At 42.7% G+C, this 13,255-nt stretch overlaps 1 protein-coding gene across 4 annotated transcripts in view; it reads right to left on the bottom strand.

The window, feature by feature from the left end:
- The window catches only part of Fhod3 (formin homology 2 domain containing 3), a 429,128-nt gene that overhangs the window by 241,287 nt on the left and 174,586 nt on the right, over positions 1 to 13,255 (bottom strand). For all 4 annotated transcript variants that reach the window (XM_036204945.1, XM_036204946.1, XM_036204947.1 and 1 more), the window contains exon 4: positions 4,153 to 4,220. In XM_036204945.1, the coding sequence (XP_036060838.1) occupies positions 4,153 to 4,220 (68 nt within the window). The remainder of the gene's footprint in view (positions 1 to 4,152; positions 4,221 to 13,255) is intronic.

Below are 13,255 nucleotides of genomic sequence, written 5' to 3'. Positions count from 1 at the left end.
CAGATACTTGCGGATAATAAATGTGGAGAAAAGTCTTCCAAGTTGGCAGTGTCCTAGATTTTAAATACATATCCTGAAATACATAGGCACTAACTTGAGGTTCTTAAGACACTGGCGTCAGACTATTACTAAATTAAAATGTCCTCACCAGCTGATAAGAGATTACTGCCACATTCCAGAATTTTCTGTAAGAGCTATTCACTAACTTGTGTTTTTTCTTAACTAATTTTTTCTTTTACATTTACTTTGTGTGTGCATGTAGATGAACACATGTTGGAGCATGTGACGCAGCATGCAGGGAGAGGTCAGTGGACAGCTTGTGAGTGTCCCATCATCGGAGTCTTTGGGATCTAATTCAGAGTTTCAAGCTTGGCAACAAGTGCCCTTGCCCCTAAGCCATCTCATCAGTGCTGGTTTTTGTTTTGTCTTGGGTATTGCTGTTATTACTAATGCCTATTAGTCAAAGAATAACTAACTCATTACAAATGACCAATGTCTCTATTTTTTAAGCTCTTAAAATCTGAGTTTCTAAAGAAACTCCATGCCTAGAAAATGCAAGAGTGATGAAGATATAGACCCAAAACTATGCAAGGCATCAGTCACCTAAGCCATACCCAACATGCTGCCTGACAGATCCAGTTAACCCCTAGCATGGCTGCTATTGAGTGTGATTGTGTGTGTGATCCTCAAATCAGACTTAAAACTCCTGCTAGCATGCACCTTCCTTGTCTACACAGCACTAGCCTACCTGTTCAAAAACCGATTCGTGAATCAACAGGAAAATCCCAAGGGATGCACACCAAGGAATAGCCTGGTGCAAAGACTATGTAACCAGTCTGAAAAAAGTTTCCTTGGTTTTCTTTCTAACTTTTCAATTTAGGAAAATCTCACTGTCTCATGAACATGGGTGTGAATGAACTCACAGCAATCCTGTTTTACCCATCATTCTGTATTCTCCTGCTATACAACCTGAAGCAATTCTCAGACTGTCCATCAGTTAATACATTATTTCTGTATAGCTTCCAACTATAGAAATTTTAAGAATGGGTATTCATAAGAAATATTTTAAGGTTAAAAAACTATCAATCAGTCAGTGTCTAAATTTCCAACTTCTTCATCATATTTATACAAGATGTCTTGGTCAACTATTGTCAGTTTGACACCACTTAGTGTTACCTAGGAAGAGGGAACCTCATTCAAAGAATTGCCCAGATCAGACTGACCTGTGGCCATGTCTGTAAGAGGTGGCCATGAATGGTGATTGATATGGGAAGGCCAAGCCCACTGTGGGCAGCACCATCCCTAGGGAGATATGTCAAGCTATATAAGAAAGCTAGATAAACATGAACCAGAGATCAAGCCAGTGAACAGCATTCCTTCATAGTTCTAACATCCAGGTTTCTGTCTTAAGTTCCAGCCCTGACTTCCTTTAATGATGGCCTGTGACCTGAAAGTGCAAGCTAAATAAACCTTTTCCTTGCATAAGTTACTTTTAGTTAGAATGTTTTATGACAACCGCAGAGCTCAAACCAGGACAAGATCCAAGTAAGATCCACCACATATGTTAATTCATTTATATGGGTCTAAAACTCAGAAGCCTCTATTAACTAATCAATGGAAGAAAATGTCCCCACCCTCGTTAACTTACTTACATGTTGAAGGAAGTCACTCATCCTTTAGAGTAGCCCACAATCTGGATTTGGCACATCGTTTAACATGTGCCTGTGTCTTCAATCATCTGTAGTTGGATTCATGTCTGAATCCAGGGTTGATTTGTTGGCTTGACTACATCATACTTTATATTTCTACAGAAGGTACCTAATATCTAATGGTACCTTGTTTCTGTCATGTGAGAAACTTTTATTGCATTATTAATTCATTAATGGATTCATTAGGGGCCACAAAACAGTGGCATTCTGTTGTCCCTTACTACCTACAAAGGCTTCCCTCTTTTAAAAGAGACTTCTTTTAATATTAAAGCTCAATATGAAAAGGCAAGAAGAATTTGAGATTCTAAAAATTTGCCCTTTTCCAAGTAGCTAGGCCACCAGCATCCACTGCCTATTCATCTTGTCTATCATTGTTAGTTTTTTGTATCCTTATGAATGTGTCTATCAATTCCAACATTCTCAGTGTGTCTGGATCCATTTCAACTACCATCCTTATTTATGTGTATTGTCCTGACTCTGGATAAGCTCTGAGCAACCTTTTAACTTGCTTCTGAGATCTTTGGATAAGAATCTTAGTATTATATGAGAGTTCCCGGCTATCCTCCATGTGATAAGAGAATACAAGTTTATTATAACATGACAGAGGAACCATGTTTCCAACAGCAAACTCAGGCTGTGGGAGACCAGAGGACATGTCTTCAGAAATGTCCACCAGGAAATGGATCCCATTCCGGGAAGAAGTGAGAGCAGAATCCCATTCCAGAAGAAGGACAAGTTTTAAAGAGGAAGGTAAGAAGATGTGGGTGAGTTGGATTTTTTGCCCCACCTTTTTACCTACGCCTTCCTAACAGGGAGAAGCTCACTCTGGCTGAAATTATCATTGACAAAGAAAATCTTTTAAAGGATACAATGGGAATTGAAGGGAAGTGGAAAACTAGTGAACCTAGACAGACAGACTCTGTGCAAAGGTTATCTTCACAAACCCACAGCCTCACTCTGCCCACTGTTGTCTCTCGGGTATCTGGAATGTGACCTAGCCTTTCACCACGCTTGTGATTATCTCAGGATAGGGATGAAGGGGAGGCTTGGTACTGAGTGATAAGATGAAACTGGAGATGAGGGACTTGCATGTACACAAAGGAACATACCCACAGTAGTGGGCTTTACAATACCCAAGCTGGAATTAAGCAAACCACCCACCCAAAGAAGAATGAACAGAATGCCTTATGTCCACTGGATAAAATACAGTCCCAGCCAGATCTACAGTCACACCTATACCAATTCACCCTCCATGAATAAACCAAAGTAGGGCGTATGCAATGTGACAACATATATGTGAAGTTAATACCAAAGACTGTCATATATCATGGGTATCTACTGCTGGAGGATGTCTTACTGTATGCTGTGAATATATGTTATTCCTCTTGGTTAATAAACAAGCTGCTTTGACCTATGGCAAGGCAGCTTAGAGGCAGGTGGGAAATCCAAGGAGAGAGACAGGAAAGAGAAAGGCAGAGTCTAGAGAGACACTAGTCTGCTGCCCAAGGAGCAACATGCCAGCAGACTGATAAAGCCATGGAACATGTAGCAAAACATAGATTAATAAAAATGGGTTAATTTAAGTTATAAGAGCTAGCTAGCAAGAGGGCTGCCATAGGCCATACAGTTTGTAAATAATATTAAGCCTCTAAATGATTATTTTATAAGCAGCTGTGGGACCATGAGGCCAGGCAGGACTGGAGAAAACCTGGCGACAATCTACCACTAGGATGGAAACATGAATGCACACAAGGAACACTAAATGCAGCTATTGGTAGAGAGAGACCTGGGTGTGGGAAGCAGGTGGTGACTTGTAGGGGGTGGGTTGGGGAGGTCAGGGAACAGAACACAGGTCTTTAGTTACACTCATATTTTCTTTTTAAAAATTAGACTATAGGAAAAACACATTTGATTAAGTTGTCTTTACTTTTGTACTTGAAATATTTGACATAAAATATTCTCCTCTGGAATTCTAATCTAATTTTCTTGTGTGTGTGTGATATGTGTACATGTATTTCCATGTGTGCGAACACATATGTGCAGAAGCATGTGGAGTCCAGACATTGACAACAGTGTCTTCCTCAGTTTCTCTCCACCCTATATGTTGAGGCAGGGTCTTTCACCTGAATCCAGAGCTCACCAGTTCTTCTAGAGCAGTTAAGCAGATTTCCCTAGAATCCCGTTTCTGCCTGCTGAGCACTTGGAGTCCTGGCAGGCCATCGTGCCCACTCAGCCTTCCACTGGGTGCTGGAGATCCAAACTGTTCTAGTTCTTGCCCAGCAAACACGGCCCATTCACCCATCTCTTCAGCCCCCGACCTGTAATGTCATCTAAACAGACTTTCCTATTTGTAATGAACACAGGTATAACCTTGTATGTATCTAGTTCTCCAGCAGAGCAAAAACAGGACTGTGGTATTTTGGCTTTTGGTTTTCCTTTTTACCTGAAATATCTGCTTCAGCGAGAAAAGGGCCCTTCTTAGATCGCGGCCACTGGAGTTGTACAGTTTTTCTGAAATAAAGAATACGACAATTAGTTTAGTTGACTCAATGAATGTCGTAAACGTAAGAAATTATGAAGGATAATATATTCTACCAGAAAAATGACTCAGGTAACCTCAGCAGTGTGAAAAATGAGTCAGATCCAGGTCTGGTCTGTAAGAGGTGCCAGGGAGAGGCTACCTCACCCCATCTTCCTCCTCAATACAAGTGTGTTTCTAGGGTTTGACAGATTGTTTCCTGGTTTGTAGATATTTCCACTCAGTGGCCAACTACCTCAGGAAAACCAATGCAGCCCAAATACAATCAATTTCAAGGAAATAGTTTGTGTTAAATTGGGAACTTGTGTGATAGATTAGAACATGAAATCACTTAGAAATCAGGGACTTGTGTGATGGAGCAGAACATAAAGTTACTTAGCACTTAACCTCTTAGACTGTGGCTTACAACCCCTCATGGGGTCAAGTAACTGAATGAGGAGTGCATGCACACACACACACACCAGCAATAAAAGGTTTTTAAATACACAATAACTAAAATTTGATTCATAATCAAACAGGCAATGAATTTCAAGGTGTGTCTGGCATCACTTGTCTCTGCTGTGTCCCATGACTTTACTGCAGCCTGGGTCTGAAGACATAACATAAACTGTTCGCATTGTGCATGGTGTCATGCCCCATAACACCAGCAAAGGCCTTTTGAAATGCTCCAGGCCAGATTTGAGACAATTGCATGTTATGAATTCCAATGTTCTTAGTATAACATTTCTGCTCTTAGAGCAATACAATGATTTAATTAGTAACTAGAGCTGTGGTCCTGAGCAGGATGTACCTGTTTTGCATGTCAACTCTGAAAGCGATGGGCCATGAGAGACTTGGAAACAAGTGGCGTTAAGCTGAAACATTTTCATGGAAGGAAGTGGCAACTTAATTTATTCAATGCCTATCATAAAGCGCTAATCAGCATTAGCTTCTTGAATGAACTCTGGTGATTGATATCTTTCAAGAAACTATCTAGTTCATACCAATTGTTATAATCTGATGGGCATGGAAATATTTGTAATCCTCCTGGTCCCCCTCTTACTGGCTCTATCAGCCTCTCTTTTAGCTTTGATATTGATCATTTGTGTCTAAGCACCTTTTGACTTGTCAGCCTGGTAGAGTCCCAGCAATCATGTTAGTCTTTCCATGAGACAGCTATGAATTTCCTCGGCTTTCCTATCCTTTCTGCAGTTTGGACCATTGATTACTGGCTTCTTCGTGTTTACTTTAGGTTTCAATTGCTTTTTTCTTTTCTAGTTTCTACTTTTAAAAATAATTGTTTGCTGTAAAATAGCCAACCAGAACTTTTTTCCCTAGGGATTGAGTGCAAGGTCTCCAGCACGCTAGACAAACACTCTCCCATTGAGCTATGTCCCCAGTTCCTATTTTTAGTTTCTTAAAGCAGGCCCTTCACTAATTGGTCTTAGGTCTTTATCTTTGAAAATCAGCAATGAGTCTCTGATTTCTTCTAAGCAATGCTGGAGTTTTTTCCTGTGTATTTTTACATGTTTACTTTTATTCAAATTTTATTAATAGTGAATGTTTCATTAAATTCAAATGTAAAGGGGCTAAAGACATGGTTCGGTGGTTAAGAGCACATACTGCTCTTCCACAGTACCCAAGTTAAATTGCCAGGACCCATGTCAGGTGATTTATAACCACCTGTAACTCCAGCTTCATGAGTCTTTGGAACTACATGGTCACCTGCATATTTATGTGCACACGCACGCACACACATGCGCGTGCACAGACACAGACACACACACACAGACACACACACACACACACACACACTGTAAAATATAAAATAAACCTTTAAAATCCAAGTAGAAATAACCTAGTCCTGTAACTGTTTGACTTGTGGTTTATTAGAAAAATATCACTAATTTTTAAATACCCAGGATTTTCCCAATAACTGTCAATTTCTTGATAGTCAGAAAATATGATTTTATGGTATCAGTTCTTTTAAGGAATATTTTATGGCCCAGAACATCTTGGTGAATCACTCATGTATAAGAAAGGGCATGTATTCTCTCATAATTAGGTCTAGGAATATCCACTGGGTCAAGTTACATGATAGTGTTGATAAACTCATGCACACATATAGAGAGAGGAGGTCTCAGTATGAATGTAGCCTTGGCTGGTCTGAACTCACTATGTAGACCAAGCAGGCTTCAAATTCATACATATCCACCTGCCTCTTGGTCCCAAGTGCTGGGATTCAAGCCATGTGCTACCATGCCTGGCTTTTTATATTCTTACTGGTTTTCCATGTACTCATTCTATGGACTGATATGAGAGGTGTGCTGAGGTATCCAACTGGCAGGCTGGATTTGTGCAGTTCTGCTTTTAGCTCCATGAATTTTTGTGTTAGCTTCATTCTATTTCTGTTGTTAGGTACGTTCACACTTGGAGATGATATGACTTCTTGGCTCATCACCCTTTTATCATCATATACTGTCTGTTTTTATCCTTGGTAGTATCCCTTATTTTGAAGATACTTTTCTCATATCAGTATGATCACTTAGATTTAGCATTTCGATAGCTTTTCATTTTAAGCTCTCTACATAGAGTTTCCAGTGGACACCATTGCATCTTACTCTTATGCAATCTGATGATACATGCATTCTTCACGGTGCATGGGAAACTGAATCCAGAACATTCTACGTACCAGGCAAGCACTCTACCACTGAGTTACATCCCAGCCCTCTGTTTTTAATGAGTGTTATGTCCCCACTGAAATCTTGACCTCTGGGACATCGCAGGTGACTCCACAGTGCAGGAGGACAGAGACCACAGAGAGGTTCCAACACTGAGTCTCACCCTTCGGTAAGAAACACCTTCTAGAAAATATCAAGACGTCTTTGAGAGGTCTCCAAACTCCTTGCTTCCCTTTTGTCCAGGAGCCACTGAATTTAAACAAACTAAAATTCCTGTAGAAGGAACTTTTTCTCGTCCAGCATCTTTAATTTCCACTGCCATTTGTTTAAATACTTTCTATTCGAAACAAAGCAGCACAAAACAGCATTCTTCCCCAAGAATGACTTTTCTCATGGAAGACAACCCACTTAGAAGAAGATTCTAATTTTTAAAGATGTATTTATTTTTATTTATGTGTATAGATGTTTTGCCTGCGTGTATATTTGTATACCACATGTGTGCAGTGCCCATAGAAACCAGAAGAGGGCATTAGATCCCCTGGAACTGGAGCTACCGACAGTTGTGAGCTGCCATGTGGGTGCTGGGAATTGAACCCAAGTCCTCTGTGACAGTAATACAAGCTCTTAACTACTGAGTAATCTCTCCATCCCAGAAAGCCACAAAACTTTAATATAGCTTTTCTTAGTGTCAAATATCAAATGAACAGCTGAAATCCATAATAATATTCTATATTTTGACTAAAGTATTTTCTCAGACATTCGGTTTTTGAATTCCATATGCTATAGAGTATAAGGTGGAGTTTATGCCAGAAATCCCACATGTTGTCTTGGAGAGACAGTTTTCTTGATCCTTCAGACAAATGACTGGTAGCTGTTTCATGTGTAGGTGCAGGGGCCCCTCTCCTAAAATTCTCCAAAACCGGGATCTTCTTGCATAATCACCATGAACAAGTGTCACACACCGGCCCCTCTGTCACAGGAAAGCCATGGTGGAGCCATCTAAAGAACGTGTCAAACAGACGTCCTATCTGTTAGTTACTGTCTTAGTTAGAGTTTACTATTGCTGTGAAGAGAAACCATGACCACAGCAATTTTTTTTTTCAGAGCTGAGGACTGAACCCAGGGCCTTGTGCTTGCTAGGCAAGCGCTCTACCACTGAGCTAAAACCCCAACCCTACGGCAATTTTTATAAAGAAACACTTAATTGTGGTAGCTCCCTTACAGTTCAAAGGTTCAGTCCATCATGGAGGGGAACATGATGGTATGCAGGCAGTCATGGTGCTGGAGAAATAGCCAAGTGTCCTACATCTTGCAGGCAACAGGAAGTCAACTGACTGTCACACTCAGTGAAGCTTGAGAAAAAGACCTTAAAGCCCGCCCCCATAGTGACACACTGCCAACAAAAGGTGTGGCCCAGATTAAAGGTGTGCTATCTAGAGCCTCTCCAAGGAGACCACACTTTGTCCAACAAAGCCACACCTTCTCATACTGCCAGTCCCTCTGAGCTTATGGGGGCCAAACACATCGGAACTACAGTTATTTCCTGGTTGTTTTGAAAAACATGTGACAGGCTCAACTTCAGGGAGGAAGTGTTTAGTTAAGTCCATGGTGTGGGGTGGGTACTGCCCATCGCAAGGGAAAGATGGAGAAGTCCCAGCAGGTCTCACACCTTATGGTTCAGAAAGCAGAGAACTCAGACAAGAGGCAGGGCAGACTGTAACCCTCAAAGCCCACCATGAGTGACCCAATTCCTCCCATCTGGCCCCACTCCCCAAATTTCCAAAATAGCATTTTCAGTTCCAGGGGCCAAGCCATCATACACATGGGCCTGTGAGGGAGGATTCCCATCCACACTATCTTTGGAAAGGCAATCCATAAGACATTCCTGCTAAAGAGACTCACTGCCTCTCAGTTCAGCACTAGATTCAAAGTCACCACCAAAAGCCCCTCAGCCTGACCTCACTGCTTGATTGCTATCAGTTCACATTTCAGGAAGCACCTTCCACCCAGAGACTCAGGAAGGATGACGAAACAAAGATGTTTGTAAATAATTCAACATTTGTTCTTTGCAGAGGGTCTAATCCATGCTGGTGGACCAGAATCCAGGAGGCACCTTACTAGGTCAGACATCCTACCCAAACCAGCAACAGGTAATAATGCTGCCCAGCTGAGATGAGACTCCAGCGAACCTGCAGACCAAAGCAGAAGGATTCCTCCCACAGCCCAGGTCCTGGTTTTCTTGCTCCATGGCTAACTACCACCAATTAGTGGGAAGTGTGGTGTAAGTTCAAGGAACCAGGCATTCTGTCTGTGTCAAGTCCAGGCGTCCCTATACAGAAAGACAGACTCACCATGGCTGAGTAGGTTCACCTTCATCCTAGAGTGGGAAGGACCCATCTGGGAACAGTGCCTGCCAGCTCCCAAAGACTCTACCATTCTTGGGTCCATTCTTACAGAACCCCCACCACTTCTTTAGAAGCAGCTCTGGCAGGTCTTCTCACACAGAATGACCGGTAGCCATGCTGTTCCCTATATCTGCAGTCTATCCCTGCCTTCTGCAGACTGTATTCTAGGTCTCCCGCATGTGTTTGGGAGCAGCAAGTTCCAGGTGCAGACATGCCTTCAGCCTATGATTAGTTGTGCTGAGTCAATATGGCAAAGAAGATAACCTTGATGTTAGGAGAAAGAAAAGACCAGAACTTTTATGGGCAAAAAGGTGAGAAGACTACATTCCATTTAATCAGTGAATGCGTGTGGAGAAAGAGAATCAAACTGCATTCAAGAAGGAAGGGGAAGGGGAAAAATTATATCTAGAATATTATGTTCCATCTCATAAAACCACTGACTTTAGGGTTAATGATTACAAAACACATTTATTTATTCATTCATTCATTCATTCATTTTTGCCAAATGTCAAACCCAGGAACCAAGAGCTTCACAAGAAAATATGGGATAAGACATGGGAGACTCTCCTTTGCTGAGGGATACAGGGACCTTCCTTCATCCTGGGCTGTTATTTGGAGATGTTGTCACAGGCAGGATGACAGTCACACCTGAAGTTCCGTGTGCATCAGCTAAGGAGAAGGAAACCTTTGTGGTTTTTCAGATGAAGATACAAGAGATGAATGCCACTACCACCAGGTGTAGAGCCAGTGGCCAAGCTTGGGTGGCCTTCCTAGATGGAAGGCGCTCAGTCTAAATTCCTACAGGCACCTGATGAGACCCACAGGGGACATTCGTCGGATTCACAAATGGCAGGAGGTACAATGTGCCTCACGTTGCAACTGTATCCTCATTATTGCATTCTGATGTTTTAAAGGGGGAAAAAAAGCAGTGGTGTAGTACAAACTTTACCTCTCAGGTTTATTTATGAAACTTCATTTTCAGAAAACAGAATTGTCTTTAATGTGCTGTATTCCTCATCACTGTGACAAAATACCAGACAAAGCTACTCAAGGAAGGGAGGTTTCCTTTGGCTCACAGTTGGACAGTACAGGGTGGACAGCATGGTAGGGACAGCAGTTCTCACTGTAGCCTCAGGGGAGAAAGGCAGCTGCTCATAGCGCAGCCACAGTCGGGAAGCAGAGAGCAACAGATGCTGATGATGCTCTGCTCACTTTCTCCTTTTCATTCAGTCCAGGACCCCGGCCCACGGACTGGTGCCCCCTACATTCAGGTTGGGTCTCCCCTCCTAATGGAAACCTCTCTAGAAACACCTCAACAGATACACCTAGGGACACTCTCATAGGTGGTTCTAAATCCCATCAAATCGACAATCAACATTATCCATCATACTTGGTATTTCTGTAAATCATTTATCCCAGTAATTTTAAAGCATCTGGAGTCAGAAACTCTTACTCAAACATCACATACACATTGCAGGAAACAAAATATTCAGACACACAAAATGCGACCATTTCAGAGGACATGGGTACCTGGAAACTTCCTGTGGGGCTTTGTGGGGTTCTTAAATTCACTGCAGAAAAAAAAAAAAAACTTTATCTAACTCCATATCCCCATTTTTCAGATAAAAGTGAAGGCAGAAAGGTCACTAGGGTCCTGGTCTGGGGCTGAGATTTGAGACTTATGGAGAAGAATAACCGAAAATGGCCGCTAGATGGAACTGGCCACGTGCTCTGTTTGCACAATAAAATAAGGCAAACACCTGAGCGGCTGAAACTGTTAATATCCTAACTAGGACATTCACATATCATCATGCACTTTAGAGAAGTGCACAGAAGGATGGAAGTGTGGCCCCTCCCCTCTCACTCCAGTCCTGATGCTGAGGAGTGGCTGCCTGTGCCCTCCAACCATCTGAGAGGCCGCCAGCCCATCAGCCTGCAGATCAAGAAGCTACACAGGAACAAGACTCTTAACTTTTTAAGGTCTATATTATTATTATTATTATTATTATTATTATTATTATTATTATTATTAAGAGAAAATAGGAATGCATGTGTGATGCCACAGTGTGTATATATGAGTTATAGGATAATTTTATAGAGTCGGTTCTTTACTTATGCCTTTACATGAATCCCAGGGCTTAAACTCGGCTCACCAGGCTTTCTCAGCAAGTGCCTTTACATGCTCAGTTACCCAACAAGGTTTTCATACTTGATGGACTGAAAAGAAGGATACCTGAGAAAACTCATTTAAATCCAGATTCTCACCTTACACAGTTCCTAGTGACGCCTTTAGAACAGTTGTTTGTTGACTGTCTACTAAGACTGGGGCTACCAATGAGCATGAAGACAGTGGTAGCCATCAACCGAGTTGACAGCCTGTGGAGGAGACAAGCACACCTCCAGATCATGATGAGGTCACTTGAGAAGGTAATGACAATGTTTAGGAGCCCCAGAAGGAGTGACCAACATGTGGTCCCTGGGCTGGGCCCTGCAGGTGATCCTGAAGAAAATCAACTAGAGGGAGAGGCTGTATGCAAGAGGAAGAAAACACAGCAGGCACGCAACCAAGCAGAAACAAAGCCGTGCAAACAGAGAGTATGCCCACTCCAACATGGCTGGCCTATGGGTAGGTGGGCACCCTGTCACCATCCAGACCAAAGGAGAGACATGGGGACAGCCAACCCAGGGAGGGCCTCATGGGCTGGGCTGGGCTGGGTGATTCCAGCTGTGTGCTTCCTGGAGCATCACAGAGGGCTCAAGAATAAGGGAGAGGATGGGAACTAATGAGATGGGGCTTCACCAAGTTCATCGCCTACATGACTGGCAAGCACAAAAAACTGAACAGGAAAGCAGGCAAGAGCCAGAAACCAATTAAGAGGCGTTGGAGAAATGGACACTGAAGGAATAAGGGTCACCAGACTGTCTCCTGAGATAGTGGAAGGCTCTCCGCAAGCCAATCTAGGGTTGGAAGTAGCCTCATCCCCCAGAGTTTATGGCTCAGAATAAAGTTCACTTTATTTGTCCCTGGGGGAGGGTCCATGCATCAGCTTCATAGGTTGATGCATGCTCTGAGTGCCCAGAGAAGAGGGTACCACTTTTAGTGCCCCAGGCCTTCCTAGGCTCTTCTGTTTACCCCTAGAAGGGTAATTTGGACTCTTCTTTCTTTCCTCCAGTCACTGGCCACTTAGTTCTATGACAAGAGATAAGCCAAGCAAAGGAGGGAAGAGACACTTAGTGGTGCTGGGGAGAGACGGCTCAGTGGGTGAAGTGATCACCATGCAACCACAAGGGCCTGAGTTCAAATCCCAAAACCCATGCAAAGCCAAGTGTGCTAGTACACATCTACAACCCTACCACTCCTGTGTTGAGATAGTAGGCAGATAGAGGAGAATCCCTGGAAACTCATGGACAAGCTAGCCTGGTGTCAGCAGTAAAGCTTGAGACAACAAAGAGACCATTTCAAACAAGGTGGAAAGTAAGGACTGTTGGCCTCTGACCTCTACATATACATTGTGATACACATGTCTGCATGCACACGCACACACCCACACCCCCAAATACCCAGGGCATGACTCAATTCTCAGAAAGATGACCTGTCAGACAAGAAGACAGCTCAGTATTGCCAGTACCAGGCCTCAGGGAAATGCCAGAAGCAAGGATTTGTCCTTAGCATAGGAGGTGAACAGTATGTAAAAAGTTATTAGTAGAGGGCTACAGATGGTATTCAGCTGAGCAGTGATGTGACTAGCTGATGGACTGCCATTGCTACCTACTGGGTCCCATCCAGGTCTTCACCCTTCAAGTGGTTAACTTGGAAACCCACTACCCCTTCCTCAGCTTCACCAAAGAAAGCAGCCCAGAAAAGTTCATACATCTATACTCAATCAGTTCAAGAAAACAGTTATCCTTCAGAATTTGAAGAAGTGAGTTGGCCTTGGAACT

This window comes from Onychomys torridus, chromosome 13 (genome assembly GCF_903995425.1).
Source record: "Onychomys torridus chromosome 13, mOncTor1.1, whole genome shotgun sequence".
NCBI classification, from domain to species: Eukaryota; Metazoa; Chordata; class Mammalia; order Rodentia; family Cricetidae; genus Onychomys; species Onychomys torridus.
The sequence above is the reverse complement of the archived record's forward strand: the minus strand, read 5'-3'. Positions and strand labels throughout refer to the sequence as shown.